The sequence below is a fragment of the Monodelphis domestica genome, chromosome 4 (genome assembly GCF_027887165.1).
Source record: "Monodelphis domestica isolate mMonDom1 chromosome 4, mMonDom1.pri, whole genome shotgun sequence".
Classification (NCBI taxonomy): domain Eukaryota; kingdom Metazoa; phylum Chordata; class Mammalia; order Didelphimorphia; family Didelphidae; genus Monodelphis; species Monodelphis domestica.
In genome coordinates, this window is record NC_077230.1 from 387,637,742 (window position 1) to 387,654,676 (window position 16,935).

Consider the following 16,935-nt stretch of genomic DNA (forward strand, 5'->3'; position numbering starts at 1 on the left):
AAAAAAAAAAGAGAACCAGAACCCTTGTAATAGTAAACCTAGTGAAGCAAAAACCCCTACATTAGCCATGTCTAAAAATGTGTGTCCTGTTTTGCCCCTTGAGTTTTGTTTTGCTCTCCTCTCTGTCAGGTGATGGGCAGCAGGTCTCATTACATAGGCCTTCTGGAATTCTGGTTGGTCATTGTATTCATCAAAGTTTTTAAGTCTTTCATAGCTATTTTACTTTTTCTTTTTTGAAATTTTATTTTATTAGATGATTCAGAATTTTCACAGTTATAAGACTCATGTTCCTTCCCTCCCCTCTCCCTACCCCCCTCCCATAGCTGACACACAATTCCTCTGGGTTTAACATGTGTCATTGATATAGACCCATTTCCTTATTATTAATATTTGCACTAGGGTGATCTTTTAGAGTCTACTTTCCCAGTCATAGCCCCACCGACCCATGTGATCAAGCAGTTGTTTTTCTTCTGGGTTTCTTTTCCCATAGTTCTTCCTCTGAATGTGGATAGCATTCTTTCTCATTTGTCCCTCTGAATAGTTATGGATCATTGCATTGCTACTAGTAGAGAAGTCCATTACATTCGATTGTACTACAGTGTATCAGTCTCTGTGTACAATGTTCTCCTGGTTCTGCTCCTTTCACTCTGTATCACTTCCTGGAGGTTGTTCCGGTCTCCATGGAATTCCTCTACTTTATTATTCCTTTTAGCACAATAGTATTCCATCACCAACATATACCACAATTTGTTCAGCCATTCCCTAATTGGAGGGCATCCCCTCATTTTCCAATTTTTTGCCACCACAAACTGCATGGCAATGAATATTCTTGTACAAGTCTTTTTCCTTATGATCTCTTTGGGGTAAAAACCCAGCAGTGCTATGGCTGGGTCAAAGGACAGACAGTCTTTTAGCACCCTTTGGGCATAGTTCCAAATTGCCTTCCAGAATGGTTGGATCAATTCACAACTCCAACAGCAATGAATTAATGTCCCAATTTTCCCACATTCCCTCCAACATTCATTACTTTCCTTTGCTGTCATGTTGGCCAATATGCTAGGTGTGAGGTGATACCTCAGAATTGTTTTGATTTGCATTTCTCTGATTATAAGAGATTTAGAACATTTTTCATGCGCTTATTAATAGTTTTGATTTCTTTATCTGAAAATTGCCCATTAATGTCCCTTGCCCATTTATCAACTGGGGAATGGCTTGATTTTTTTGTTCAGTTGATTTAATTCCTTATAAATTTGAGTAATTAGACCTTTGTCAGAGGTTGTTGTTATAAAGATTGTTTCCCAATTTGTTGCTTCCCTCCTAATTTTGCCTGCATTGGTTTGGTTTGTACAAAACCTTTTTAATTTAATGTAATCAAAATTATCTATTTTGCATTTTGTATTTTTTCTAATTCTTGCTTGGTCTAAAAATCTTTCCTTTCCCAAAGATCTGACAAGTATACTCTTCTGTGTTCACCTAATTTACTTATTGTTTCCTTCTTTATGTTCAAGTCATTCACCCATTCTGAGTTTATCTTGGTATAGGGTGTAAGATGTTGATCTAAACCTAATCTCTCCCTCTCATACTGTTATCCAATTTTCCCAGCAGTTTTTGTCAAATAGTGAATTTTTGTCCGAAAAGCTGGGATCTTTGGGTTTATCTTAGACTGTCTTACTGAGGTCACTTACCCCAAGTCTATTCCACTGATCCTCTTTTATGTCTCTTAGCCAGTACCATTTGATGATCACTGCTTTATAGTAGTTTAAGATCTGGTACTGCTAGGCCACTTTCCTTCACATTTTTTTTCTTTATTTCCCTTTATATTCTTGATCTTTTGTTCTTCCAAATAAACTTTGTTATTGTTTTTTCTAATTCTAGAAAAAAGTTATTTGGTAAATTGATGGATATGGCACCAAATAAGTAAATTAGTTTGGGTAGGATTGTCATTTTTATTATGTTACGTTGTCCTACCCATGAGCAATTAATGTTTTTCCAATTATTTAGATATAATTTTAATTGTGTGGAGAGTGTTTTGTAGTTGTGTTCATATAGTTCCTGCGTTTGTCTTGGCAGATAGATTCCCAAGTAGTTTGTACTGTCTCTGGTGATTTTAAAGGGAATTTGTTTTTCTAACTCTTGCTGCTGGGATGAATTGGAAGTATATAGAAATACTGATGATGTATGTGGGTTTATTTTATATCCTGCAACTTTGCTAAAGTTGTTGATTATTTCCACTAGCTTTTTAGTTGATTCTCTAGGATTCTTTAAGTAGACCATCATATCATCCACAAAGAGTGATAGCTTGGTCTCCTCATTTCCAATTTAATACCTTCAATTTATTTTTCTTCTCTAATTGCTACTGCTAGTGTTTCTAGTACAATGTTAAATAATAAAGTTGATAATGGGCATCCTTGTTTCACTCCTGATCTTACTGGGAATGCTTCTAACTTATCTCCATTGCAGATGATGTTTGCTGATGGTTTTAAATATATAATGTTTATTATTTTTGGAAAAAGGCCCATCTGTGCTTTCTAGTGTTTTCAATAGGAATGAGTGTTGTATTTTGTCAAAGGTTTTTTCTGCATCTATTGAGATAATCATGTGATTTTTGTTGGTTTTCTTGTTGATATGGTCAATTATGTGAATGGTTTTCCTAATATTGAACCCTCCTTGCATTCCTGGTATAAATCCTACCTGACCATAATAAATAACCCTTGTGATCACTTGCTGGAGTCTTTTTGCTAGTGTTCTATTTAAGATTTTTGTACCTGTGTTCATTAAGGAGATTGGTCTATAGTTTTCTTTCTCTGTTTTTGATCTACCTGGCTTTGGAATCAGGACCATATTTGTATCATAAAAGGAATTTTGTAGAACTCCCTCTTTGCTTATTATGTCAAATAGTTTGCATAGTATTAGGATTAGTTGTTCTTTGAATGTTTGATAGAATTTACTTGTGAATCCATCAGGCCCTGGGGATTTTTTCTTAGGGAGTTATTTGATGGCTTGTTCAATTTCTTTTTCTGATGTGGGGTTATTTATATATTCTATTTCTTCTGCTAATCTAGGCAATTTATATTTTTATAAATATTCATCCATATCACCTAGATTGCCATATTTATTGCCATATAATTGGGCAAAATCGTTTTTAATGATTGCCTTAGTTTCCTCTTCATTCAAGGTGAGGACTCCCTTTTCATCTTGGATACTGGTAATTTGGTTTTCTTCTTTCCTTTTTTTTAATTAGACTGACCAGTACTTTGTCATTTTTATTTGTTTTTTTCAAAGTACCAGCTTCTAGTCTTGTTTATTAATTCAATAGTTTTTTTACTTTCAATTTTATTAATTTCTCCTTTAATTTTTAGGATCTCTAATTTGGTTTTCATCTGGGGATTTTTAACTTGTTCACTTTCTAGTTTTTTAATTTGCATGCCTAATTCATTAACCTCTGCCCTCTCTAATTTATTAATATATGAACTCAAGGATATAAATTTCCCCCTAAGTACTGCTTTAGCTGAATCCCATAGAGTTTGAAAGGATATCTCTTCATTGTAATTTTCTTCAATGAAATTATTAATTGTTTCTATGCTTTGCTCCTTAACTAACCAATTTTGGAGAATCATATTATTTAACTTCCAATTAATTTTTGATTTGCCTCTCCATATACCCTTACTAATTATCATTTTTATTACATTGTGATCTGAAAAGGTTGCATTTATTATTTCTGCTCTTTTGCACTTATTTGCAATGTTTTTATGCCCTAGTACATACTAAATCTTTGTGAATGTACCATGTGCTGCTGAGGTGTATTCCTTTTTGTTCCTCTTTATTTTTCTCCACATATCTACTAACTCTAATTTTTCTAAGATTTCATTCACCTCTCTTACTTTCTGGTTTTTTTTTTGTTTTTGTTTTTGTTTTTTTGGTTCGATTTATCTAGTTCTGATAGAGAAAGGTCCTGGTCTTCCATTAGTATAGTTTTTCTCTCTCATCCTTGAGCTCCACTAGTTTCTCCTTTAAAGATTTGGATGCTATGCCATTTGGTACATACATGTTGAGTACTGATATCTCCCCATTGTCTATACTGCCTTTTATCAGGGTGTAATTACCTTCCCTATTTCTTTTAACTAGATCTGTTTTTACTTTGGCTTTGTCAGATATCATGATTGTGATTCCTACTTTCTTTTTCTCAGTTGATGCCCAATAGATTTTGCACCATCCTCTTACTTTTACCCTATGTGTATCTACCTTGCTCATGTGTGTTTCTTGTAGACAACATATGATAGGATTTTGGTTTCTGATCCACCCTGCTGTTTGCTTCCTCTTTACTGGTGAGTTCTTCCCATTCCCATTCAAAGGTATGATTACTATCTGTGTATTTTCCAACATTTTGATTTCCTCTCCTTGTCCTGCCCTTTCCTCTTTCATTATTTCCTTCTACACCAGTGTTTTGTTTTTAATAAGTCCCCCTAATCCCCACCCTTATTTTACTTTCCTTTCTCCCCCCTCTCTTCTTATTCCTCTCTTAGTTTTCTTTTGGGGTCTTTTTAAGCTACCACACACTCTTCCCCCCTTGAATTCCTTCCTTCCCCCCTCCTACTACCCCCTTAATTTCTTCTTCTTTTTAATATATGATTTTAAACCACTTAGTACCCCAATCTGTACCTATGGATAATTCTTCTAACTAAATAGTAAATACCCTTTTTGACAGTTACAAATAACATTTTCCCATATAGGAATACAAATGATTTGGCCTTATTTGAGGCCCTTAGAGAACAAAAAAAATAAGACCCCTCTCTTTCTTATTTACCTTTTCATGTTTCTCTTGGTTTTTGAATTTCAATGTCAAATTTTCTGTTTAGTTCTGGTCTTTACAAATATTTGGAAGACTTCTATTTTGGTATATGCCCATACTTTCCCCTGGAAGTATATAGTCAGTTTTGGTGGGTAGGTGATCCTTGGTTGTAGACCCAATTCTCTTGCCTTTCTGAATATCATATTCCAAGCCTTGTGGTCTTTTATCATGGAGGCTGCCAGTTCCTGTATAATCCTGATTGATGCTCCTTGATATCTGAATTATTTATTTTTGGCTTCTTGTAATATTTTCTCCTTAACTTGGAAGTTCTTGAATTTGGAAATTACATTCCTGGGGGTTGTCTTTTGAGGATTTAGTGTAGCAGGTGATCTATGGACTCTTTCAATGTCTATTTTGCCTTCTTGTTGCAGAACCTCAGGGCAATTTTCTAGGATAATTTCTTGTAGTATGGTGTCAAAGTTTCTGTTTTTTTTCCTCCAGGTTTTCAAGTAGGCCTCTGATTCTCAAATTGACTCTCCAACTTCTATTTTCAAGGTCAACCACCCTCTCAGTGAGATATTTTGTGTTGTCTTCTAATCTGTCATTTTTTTTGGCTTTGCTTTATTAATTCTTGATGTCTTGTGAGATCATTGGCTTCTACTTGCCCAATTCTAGTTTTTTAATGACTGGTTTTCAACTAAGATCTTTTAATTTTCTTTTTTAGTTTGATCTATCCTGTTTTCATGTCTTCTAGCAGATCATTTCTGGTCTTCAGTTTGCTTATTATTTCATTTGATTTCTGGACTTCAATTTCCAAGTGGGAGATCCTATCTTTTAAACTGTTATTTTCTTTTTGGACTATTTCGCACTTTTTTTTGCCACATCTCTTCCATTTTTCTGACAATCTTGGATTTAAAGTCTTCAAGAACTTGTGACCAATTTCCATTTTTTTGAAGGTTTGGGTGTGCTAAATTGTTGGTCATCTGCTATCTCTTCTTTAGTCTGGGTTTTTTCTGCATAAAAACTATCAAGAGTCAACATTTTCTTCTTGTTTTTTTTTTGTTTTTGTTTTTTTGTATTTGTGGATTTTAGTTGGTGGCCATTGCCTTGTTCCTTCCTGGTCAGATGTCTAAGTGAGGAATGTGGGTGATCTTTGTATTGGGCTCTGGAGAGTTTTTTGCCCTGAAGATATTTTCCCCCAGTCCTCAGCAGTGTCCAACTGCTCTTAGTGGCAGGTCCAGCCCCTAAGAACTTAAAAGATTGCCTTGCAGAGTTCTGGGTGTGGATTATAGGCAAGTCTCTGTATTGAGCACTGTGGAGGTTTTTGTCCAGAAGCTATTTTTCGGGTCTCTGTGGCATTTTACTGTGGGCCACCCTCTCTCCCCAGGCTTCACAACACCCTATCTCCATGTTTCCTCAGCCTCCCAGTGTTCTGAGTCATTTCTCTTAGAGGTAAGTCTGTGTTGAACTCAGCTAGCCTCCCTGCTAGAACTTGGAAGTTTGTCAGGTGCTCAATCGGACTCTGGAAAGGTAGATGAAGTGAGGGAGAGGTGATGAGCTTGCCCCTTGGTGGGGGAAATTTTGCCCCTGTTTAGCATGGACATGCCCTAACTTTGCCTTCCTTCTGTGCTGTGCCCTACCATGGAACTCCTTTGCTCATTTGATTTTGGTTTTGTCTATTTGAGGCACTCTGTCTCAATCGATGGAGAGGAAAAGAAGAGCTCTGCTTCTACTCAGTAGTCATCTTGACCCCAACCACTATTTTTCTTTATAGTAATGCAATGTCCTGTCATCAGTGGTCTTTAGATTCCTGAATTCTGCACTTAGCAGTCTGTCTTCACATTGAAGAATAGCAATCAGTCCCTGATTTGATCTCTAATGGGGATATCTGGGGATGCCTTGGAGAAACTCCTTGTCATTGTCAATCTATGAACTTTCAGGATCATACAATCAAAGATTTAGAGGTCTTGCTATCCAACCTGAATCCCCACCAGACCCTTGTTTTGTAGATAAGGAACTGAGGCCCAACAACTTGTCCATGAATAGTAAGTGCCTTGGGTGGGATTTGAACTCAGATCTCTGAATTCCAAATCCCAGCACCCCAGTGCTCTGTTTTTTCTTGGAATATGAAATGCCAGATTTAGAAGGAATCTGAAAAGCCATGTAATTCAGCTCCTATCCCTCTATGATTTTACAGATAAAGATACTTAGGCCCAGAGTCGTCACATAGATCTGGGATTTTCTGACCAGAGCCAGGGGCTGTCCCCAAGGTTTCATAGTATTTTTATTTTTTTAACATTATTTTATTTGGTCATTTCCAAACATCATGGTAGGCTAGTCTTAAGGAAGGAGCCCTGAATTTGTTAGGAAGCCTGGGTGCAAATCCATCTCAGATAATTATTAGCTGGGCAACCCAGGATAAGTCTCTCTTTGAATCTCTTTGGGCCTTTATGATTGATTTGTGTGTTGGCTTCATGAGAATAGGTTTCTGTGAGTGGGAAAGTTTTGGGCTTGGCCTGTAGCTGTGGTTTCACTGGGGATTATGTACCTAAGTAAAAGTTAGCCCATGGTAGTCTTTTGGGGATGAATTTGAGGGTCTGATCTTTTGGTGATGTTTTAGAGAATTAGGGTACAGGTATTTTGCTCTTGCATTATTCCTTCTGAGACTAGGGGGAAAGATAATCATGTCAATTCCATAGGTAAGGGGCATTGATGAGAGAGGTCATGCAAGGGGGACTGAGTGGGCAATCACATCTTGCCAAGGGCCACTCTGTGGCCTCCTTAGCAACCATGGGTGACTCCATCAAGGTGTCGTGGCCTGATGGCTCCCAGCAGGTCTTGGAACAGACTTTTCATTTTACAGATGGGAAAACTGAATTAGAGAGAGGAAGTGATTTACTCAAGGTCATACAGCTGATAAGTTTTGGAACTGGAACTCCAAACCTAGGCCTTCTACCTTCACAATCTAGTATTCCTTCTACTGTATCTCTGGAAGTTGAGTCTATTTTTGCAGTGTTGCTCATGTTAGCCTCTTTCTTCTAGGCACCTGGATCACGTGATGCAGTGGTTAAGGTTCCACAAATTTAAAAAGTCACTAAACTCTACATACCACTACTACTAAACTTATGCTTAGGTTCTAGAAGGTTGAAGGAAGTCAGAAATAGAAGGAAAAGTACCATAAAATTTTAAAAAGTGGCATCACTTTTTTTTTGCAAAGAACTGGAAGAAAAGTGGATAGATATCTCTTTGGGGAAAGGCTAAACAAATCATGGCATGTGGATATAATGGGCTATTGTTGGCAATAAGAAATGATAAATAGGAAATATTCAGAGATATTTGGGGGAATCTGTGGGAATCAGTGAAGCAAAGTAAAAAACCAGGAGAACAAATTACCTGATGGCCACCATGACATAAAGGAAAACCTCACCAAAAGACTTCAGAACCTTCAATGAACTGAGGGTCAACCATGACTTTTGCCTCTCTTCAGAGGTGGGGGATGATTAGGTGTGCAATGAAGCATATGTTTTCAGAGGTGGTCACAGTGTTGATTGATTTTGTTAACTTTGGAAGGGTGATGATAGCAATGTTTAAAAGACAGCCTCAAGGGGTGGCTGGGTTGACTCGTTGCATAGAGTGTCAGGCCTGGAATTGGGAGGTCCTGGGTTCAAATTTGGTCTCATATATTTCCTAACTGTACAACCCAGTGCAAGTCACTGAACTCCCCTGCCTTGGAACTGGTATTATGTGTATTGGTTCTAAGACAAAATGTGAGGGTTTTTTTTAATAGCATTAGCAAAACATTTACAAAGGAGAAAAAAGAAAAACATTGTTTATTAAATTGAATATATGCCCTAATTTTCAAGGAATTGCCTCATAGGGGCTGAGATACATAGGCTGATGTTTTTTTTTTTTAAACCCTTACCTTCCGTCTTGGAGTCAATACTGTGTATTGGCTCCAAGGCAGAAGAGTGGTAAGGGCTAGGCAATGGGGGTCAAGTGACTTGCCCAGGGTCACACAGCTGGGAAGTGTCTGAGGCCACATTTGAACCTAGGACCTCCCATCTCTAGGCCTGGCTCTCAATCCACTGAGCCACCCAGCTGCCCCCCCCCCCCCCGTAGGCTGATGTTTTGATAGATTTATGATCTCATCCAGTAGCACATTTCCCAACCCATCCATCTATTCCATGGCTGTCTTTTCTCATGAGAGTTTTATGGGTTCCCTGCTATGGGTGCCTTTTTCTTGACTGGCACCATATGTGACTGTTAATGTATAACATTCTGCCTGTAGACATAAGGCTAAGTAAGGGATCCAGCCACTGTTTCAAATTAAATCCTTTGATTACTTCTTGTTTTCTGAAATCTTCCTCAGCAGAAGAAACTTGTATAGCCATCACAACCCTTTTTGCCTGTGCATTAGGAGTTAATTAATAGTTTTCTTTGAAGACACAATTATGTCATTATAACCTCTTAGCTTCCTTGTGGAAAGTTCAACAGCTTTTTTTCCCCTTCTGTAACATGGATGAGAAATTACATTACTATGTAATCTTTGCCCCCTTTCCCACCTTCTCTAAGATAACAGTAGCTTCTTTTTTCTTCATAAATGTTTTGTTGATGGTCTTTCTTTTTTAAATATTACTATCCCTTTGCAGTGACCTCTCCTCTGTCAGGAGAGCCCCCCCCCCCACTCTATTGAATAAGTACAGCCAGGCAAAACAATTCAATATATTGGCTATATTGAAAACATAGGGCTCTTTCCAGATCTGTGGACTTCCACCTCTCTTCAAAAAGGCAGGGATCAAGCTTTGCTATCAGTTCTCGTAACAGTAGCTTCTTCAAGTTCTTTCTTAGCTTGAGTTTACTTGGCAGGCTCCCACTCTGAGCTAATAGCTCTTTCCCAAAGTTGCTGATTGTTTGCCAAGGCTGTGTAACCCCAAAGACCAATCATGAGTTCAGAAAGATGGTGGTGAGATCATTCACCTGTGCTTAGGACAGTCAGCATCCCTAGACTTTCAAGGCCAGATCAAAAGCAAGTCTCTGCTGATAAACTACATCAGAGTCAAGGTTTCTTCTCTATGTAAGCAAGAATAACCCCACCTCAGGCCTAGAGACGGGAGGTCCTAGGTTCAAATCTGGCCTCAGCCACTTCCTAGCTAGGTGACCCTGGGCAAGTCACTTAACTCCCATTGCCTAGCCCTTACCACTCTTCTACCTTGGAGCCAATACACAGTATTGACTCCAAGATAGAAGGTGAGGGTTTAAAAAAAAAAAGAATAACCCCACTTGATGGCAGCTAAAGTTAGCACAGTGGATAGAGTCCCAGGCTTGGAGTCAGGAGGAACTGGGTTCAGATTTGGGCTCAGACACTTCCCAGCTGTGTGACTATGGACGAGTCACTCAGTTCCAATGCCTAGCCTTTGCTGCTCTTCTGTCTTAGAACTGATACCAAGGTAGAAGGGAAAGGTGTAAAAAAAGTGTTAATAGCTCTCAGCCCCCTTTATCTCTGATATTCTGTACTCTGAGGTCTCCTCCACCCCAGCTCTGACATATTGTGTCTGAATGCCCCTCATGGCTTTCATAGCTTAAAATAGCACAGAGAGTGTGAGGACACCTTGTTTTTCTCTGATAGTATCCTTTAAGCCATTGATGTCAAACTCAAATAGAAATAGATCCCTGCAGGCCACATAATTAACTTAGAAAACCACCAATTAACTTTCCATTTTTATTTATTTTGCTTAACATTTCAGTGAATTTGACACCTCTGCTTTAAGCCACTTTTTCTGTTTTACTTAATATGTTAATTCATTAGCAATATGTTGTAGCCTACTCATACTTACCATGTGTCTCTCCATTGCTAGCTGGGTGACCTGCAGGCTCTAATTCTTCACTGACGTCGGCATTCCCTGTCTCATGGTGGGCTATATAGCATCACTGAGAAAATACTGATAATGATGGGAGAAATTCGTTTCAGGGAAAAGTTTGTCATTATTTAAAATACTGGACACCAAGGCCATCCAGCTTACTCTTTCCCCATTCAGTTCTGGGCCCAGTTCTTTGTTGAGCCTTGGGATCTGCTCCAAATATCTGATGTTTCACTTCTCTAGGTGGCCTGTATCACTGTATCACATTATCTTGGTCAGGAGAAGAGACATTATTGTTTATGCATGTTTTTTTTCCTTGTCTGAATTCATGGAAGTTCTTGTCCTCAGGTTTGGTGCAATCAGCACTATATTAATGACAAAGGTGGAGCAATCTCTAGGAAATCCTCTTCCATTTGGGTTTCTTTACTGGGTATTCTTCCTTTCGTGATCAACTTGCTCTCTCAGCTCTGCTTCAAACTCCAATTCTTTCTCAAGCCAGCCCCTTTACTACTTATCCCTAAACTAATAAAACAATACTTATTTTCTAATATCATCCTTACAGTAGTCTTCCTTTCGTGATCATATGAAGCTTTCTTTTTTATGCTTTGGTTGACAGAGGCAGTAATGGAAAGAGAGCTGGGTTTGGAGTCATGAACAAGATAAGGTGGTTAACCTAGACGAACTCCAAGATCCCTTCCAGTTCTAAAAGTCTTTGTTTCTAGATTGTCTTAAATAAATAATATGGAAATAGGATCTGAGTGATAATACATGTAAGTTCCTAGATGGCAGCTCTACCTCTCATCCCTCTTGAGCTTCAGGAACTCTTTCTTTCTTTCTTTCTTTCTTTCTTTCTTTCTTTCTTTCTTTCTTTCTTTCTTTCTTTCTTTCTTTCTTTCTTTCTTTCTTTCTTTCTTTCTTTCTTTCTTTCTTTCTTTCTTTCTTTCTTTCTTTCTTTCTTTCTTTCTTTCTTTCTTTCTTTCTTTCTTTCTTTCCTTCCTTCCTTCCTTCCTTCCTTCCTTCCTTCCTTCCTTCCTTCCTTCCTTCCTTCCTTCCTTCCTTCCTTCCTTCCTTCCTTCCTTCCTTCCTTCCTTCCTTCCTTCCTTCCTCCTTCCTTCCTTCCTCCTTCCTTCCTTCCTTCCTCCTTCCTTCCTTCCTTCCTTCCTTCCTTCCTTCCTTCCTTCCTTCCTTCCTTCCTTCCTTCCTTCCTTCCTTCCTTCCTTCCTTCCTTCCTTCCTTCCTTCCTTCCTTCCTTTCCTTCCTTCCTTCCTTCCTTCCTTCCTTCCTTCCTTCCTTCCTTCCTTCCTTCCTTCCTTCCTTCCTTCCTTCCTTCCTTCCTTCCTTCCTTCCTTCCTTCCTTCCTTCCTTCCTTCCTTCCTTTCCTTCCTTCCTTCCTTCCTTCCTTCCTTCCTTCCTTCCTTCCTTCCTTCCTTCCTTCCTTCCTTCCTTCCTTCCTTCCTTCCTTCCTTCCTTCCTTCCTTCCTTCCTTCCTTCCTTTCTTCCTTTCTTTCTTTCTTTCTTTCTTTCTTTCTTTCTTTCTTTCTTTCTTTCTTTCTTTCTTTCTTTCTTTCTTTCTTTCTTTCTTTCTTTCTTTCTTTCTTTCTTTCTTTCTTTCTTTCTTTCTTTCTTTCTTTCTTTCTTTCTTTCTTTCTCAACAATCATGGAACCATGGGAAAAAATAAAAAATAAAATAAAATCTAGATTATCTTAAAGGTTTACTCCAGCTCTGACATTCTCTGTTCTAAGCTCCCTCCCAGCTCTGACATTCTGAATTATGTTAAAATTTATATTTCTTAAACTTTCTGAAAGTCACATCTGAACTTGCAGTTGGATGTATTTGGGACTAATAAACACCCCAGTCTGCATTATTAGGGGCAGATTGATAAGTTGTGCAATAACGAGAGGGGAGGCTGCAGGAAAGAAAAGACAGCTGTCTTATGTTGTCAATTTTTGTCAATTGTTGGCGATTGTTTTTTCTTACAATTGAGTGGTTTACTATTATGTAATGTAGTGGTTGGTTCTGTAGACTACTATAAATGTATATGCCTTACAGGGCTGTTTTTTTTTTTTACAGTGTACATTAGATTCTAGTGGTGCTTGTGACTGATTTGTGATCTTTTCTCCCTATTGGTTTTTTAAATCAATTAAAATTCATTTGAGTATTAGCAATCTATGTACTACATTTTCTTCCAGCTCTGACATTCCATGTTCTAAGGTTCCCTCCTTTCCAAGTTCCCTCCCAGCTCTGACATTCTAAGCTAAAAGTCCTCCCAGCTCTGATATTTTGTGTTTTAAAGGCCTTACTAGCTCTCTAAAGTCTCTCCCCACCCTGACATTCTCTGTTCAAAGACCCCTTCCAGGGATTCTGTACCATTGTACCCCATCTCCAAAATTGGTTTCTCCAGGCTGGGTTTAAAACTCTGCTCCATCAGACTGTGCCTCTAGGACATTTTCTCCTTTTTCCTTCCCAGAAGAGAATGATGGAGCAGCTGGCTCTCCCCTTGCATGCAGCTGGCCTTCTTGTGATTCTGGTCACATCCTAGCTGCAGTGGGTGAGAAGCATCCTGGTCTTTGACAGTGTAATGATTTCCAGGCTGCTGGGGGCTAGGAAGCCAACTGGGACCACTTGACAGGCAGACAATGGACTCCTGCCCTGATTCTTTAGCTATCCACCAGCAGGGTCTGGGTTGGGTTGTTTTTTTTTTTTTTCACACTTGGAAAATATTGTCTTTCACAGCTCTTAGTCAGCATCCAAACAGCTCTGCAGCTCGGGAAGTGGGCTGGCAATCTTATGATTTAATGGCTTTGCAATCAGCTATTTGGGATGCTGCTCTCCATCAGGGTAGGAGGGAAGGCTCTGACTCGTGCTCTGGATAGAGAGTCTCTCCCACTAGGAGCTCATTACTAGACAGTGAGAGGCCTAAAGCTGCCACTCAAGGAAACACCCAATCCAGAGAAGCTCAGAGAGCTGTGTGAAAGCCGCTCAGACTGGAGGACCAGCCTCCCAGGCTCATAGCGGAGGCTCTGTACTCTTCCATTCTGATAATGGCCTTGATGGCCTGCTGGTCAAATACTCGGGTGGTATAAAGCTGGGACAAATGGTTAACACGCTGGGTGATGGCCAGGATGCCAGAAGATCATCACAGGCTGGGGCATTGGGCCTGATCTAATAAGATGCAATTTACCAGGGATAGATGTAAGCTCAGATGCTGGGGTTCAAAAAACCAAATTCACACATACAGAGAGAAGAAAAATGGTTAGACAGTAGGTTGGTTTTAAAAAATTTTCTGATTACTTTTTTTACAAAAAAATGAATAATATGGAAATGAGGTTCAAGTAACTATATATATATATATATATATATATATATATATATACACATATACACATATATATATATATTTAACCCAGTGGAATTGCTTGTGACTTCTGGGAGGGGGGAGGGAGAAAACATGAATCATTGAAAAATTTTAATTAAAAAGAAAGAAAAGAAAGAAATTATTTGAGGGGGCAAGTAGGTAGATTGAGAGCCAGGCCTTGAGACAGGAGATCCAGTGTTTGAATCTGTCCTGAGATAATTCCTTGCTGTATGACCCTGGGCAAGTCACTAGCCTTTACTGATCTGCCTTGGAACCAATATACAATATTGATTCTAAGACAGAAGGTAAGGATTTAATATGATTTATCACTTGTGTATTTGGATATATGATTTGGGGTTTAGGCTTTTAAAGAGTGCTCTATAACAAAATTGAATAATATGGAAATAGATATCAAGTGATAACATTTGTATAACCCAGTGGAATTGCTTGTCAGCTCTGGGAGGGGGGAGGGAAGAGGGAGGGAGACAACATGAATCATGTAACCATGAGAAAATATTAAAAAAAAAAAGAGCTTAAAAAATACAGAGAAGTCAAGAAGGATAAGCCCTGGGGAAAGGCCCCTGAATTTTAATAAATGAATGAAAAAATAAAAAAAATTATTAAGCTCTTAAGTAAAAAAACAAAGAAAACCCCCTTAATTATGAGAGCTATTCAAAGGCAGCAAGGACTGCCTTGGGAGGTAGTAGGTTCCCCCTTTCTTAAAGGTCACATTTGATCCTCATAATGGATGGTCTTTGCTGGAGTGTGAGAGTTAGACTACATGGCCTTCAAGGTCCCATTGAATGCTAAAATTCTGTGATTCTGTCTCATTTGTGGGTGGCTCACCAGCCTTAGCTGCTACAACTGGGAGGAGAACCCTGGGAACAATAGAGTCATGGCGGACACCTGGTGGAGAAGCCACAGTGGCGGAAGTGTGGAACAGGTGGGTGGGAGCCAGGGCTGGCCAGGGCTGAAAACTCCCCTGTGACACAGGCTGTGCTGTCTCCGGCAGCTGAAGGAGCATCCAGAGAAGGGCGTCTACGTGAAGGGACTGTCCATGCACACAGTCCACAGTGTGGCCCAGTGCGAGCGTATCATGGAGATGGGCTGGAAGAACCGGTCAGTGGGCTACACTCTAATGAACAAGGATTCGTCACGCTCTCACTCCATCTTCACCATCAGCATCGAGATCTATGCTGTGGGTAGGTGTGGGCAGTCTGGTGGGAGGGCTAGACTCAGAGAGCTAGAAGGAACTCCAGAGGCTTTCTAGTCTAATCCCCTGATTTTACAGATGAGGAAACTGAGGCCCAAGGCGGTGACATGATTCATATAGATCATCCCTAAAAATAAGTGATAGGTTTGGAACTAGGAGTCCTGGAGGCTATCTAGTCTACCCCCTTAATTTTACAGATGAAGAAACTGAGGCACAGAATAGCAAAGTCGCTTGACCAAAGTCACTTGAGTAATGAGGGTAGAGATAGGATTCAAATTCAGCAGAGCTTGAGTAACTTTATCAGAGTTGTACAGCTAGTATATAGCACCAGAGCTGAAATTCGAACCAAGGATCTCCAGCTCTATCTGAGCCTTACCCAATAAATTCAGCTGAGCTCCACCAACACTCACCTTCCTCTCCTCCATCTCTTAGCATCCTTAGCTTTCCTCCAAGTGTCTTCTCTCATAGGGCTTCCTAGCTGTGTGTGAGTGCTTGCTCTCTGAAGTGACTTTTATTAGCTTTGTATTTGCTTATCTGTATACCTATTATTTTCTCCTTGAGGACAGGAGCCATCTCTTTTTTTGGTCTTTGAATTCCCAGTAACTAGCATAGTTCCTAGGACATAGTAGAAGCTTAATAAATGCTTCCTTCCTCCCTCCTTTCTAACTCTTCCTCTTTCCTTCCTTTCTATCTTCCCTTCCTACCTTCCTTCCTTCCTCCCTCCCTTCCTAATTCCTTTTTTCCTTCCTCCTTTTCCTTCCTTTTTTCCTTCCTCCTTTTCCTTCCTTCCTTCCTTCCTTCCTTCCTTCCTTCCTTCCTTCCTTCCTTCCTTCCTTCCTTCCTTCCTTCCTTCCTTCCTTCCTTCCTTCCTTCCTTCCTTCCTTCCTTCCTTCCTTCCTTCCTTCCTTCCTTCCTTCCTTCCTTCCTTCCTTCCTCCTTTCTATCTTCCTTTTTTCTTCCTTCTTTCCTATCTTCCTTCCTTCCTTTCTATTTTCCTTCTTTTCTTCCTTTCTTCCTTCCTTTCTAACTTCCTTCCTTTCTTTCTCCTCTTCTCTTTCTCTCCCCCCCTCTCTTTCTCTTTTCCCTCTCCTACCTCCCCCCCCCCTTCACCAACATGCTGTGTTCTCCCAGCCTTAGCCTTATCCCCTTTTTTTTAACCCCTTACCATCTTCTGTTTTATAATTGATCAGTTCCAAGGCAGAAGAGGAGTAAGGCTTAAGCAATTGGGGTTGAGATTTATCTAGGTCACACAGCAAGGAAGTGTCTGAGACCGGATTGGAACGTGGGACCCTGTCTATCCACTGTACCACCCAGCTGCCCCATCCTCCTTTTGTCAAATGGGGAATCTAGGTGTCATCCATTGTCTTTTCTCTTTCTGTGAGTAATTGTTTACCACCACTCTTTACCAAAAATGGATTCTGCAAAGGTGGGAAGGACCCTCTCCCACCCAATTTCCCTTTAGCCATAGGGGCTTGGGAGTTTTTATTTTCATGAGAGGTCAGCGGATCTCAACCCCTGTGATTCCCCATCTCCCCCAATCTTCCTCCACAAGCTGGATAGTAGCTTCATTCTAGGATGGGGGAATGCTCCCCCTACTCCCACCCCTTGCCCCCAACCTTGAGTGTGGCTAGGAAGGTAATGTGGTATAATAGAATAGAATACCAAGCCTGGAACCAGGAGACCTGGGTTCAAATCCTTCCTCTTACCCTTCTTAGCCAT

At 39.7% G+C, this 16,935-nt stretch overlaps 1 protein-coding gene across 9 annotated transcripts in view; it reads left to right on the plus strand.

The window, feature by feature from the left end:
- Positions 1-16,935, plus strand: part of KIF17 (kinesin family member 17) — a 69,486-nt gene that overhangs the window by 15,241 nt on the left and 37,310 nt on the right. For 8 of the 9 annotated variants that reach the window (XM_001377401.5, XM_007491241.3, XM_007491239.3 and 5 more), the window contains exon 4: positions 15,016-15,205. In XM_001377401.5, coding sequence (XP_001377438.3) covers positions 15,016-15,205 — 190 coding nt within the window. Of the gene's footprint in view, positions 1-14,996; positions 15,206-16,935 lie in introns of all 9 variants that reach the window. The other variant, XM_007491244.3, reaches the window with a different exon arrangement.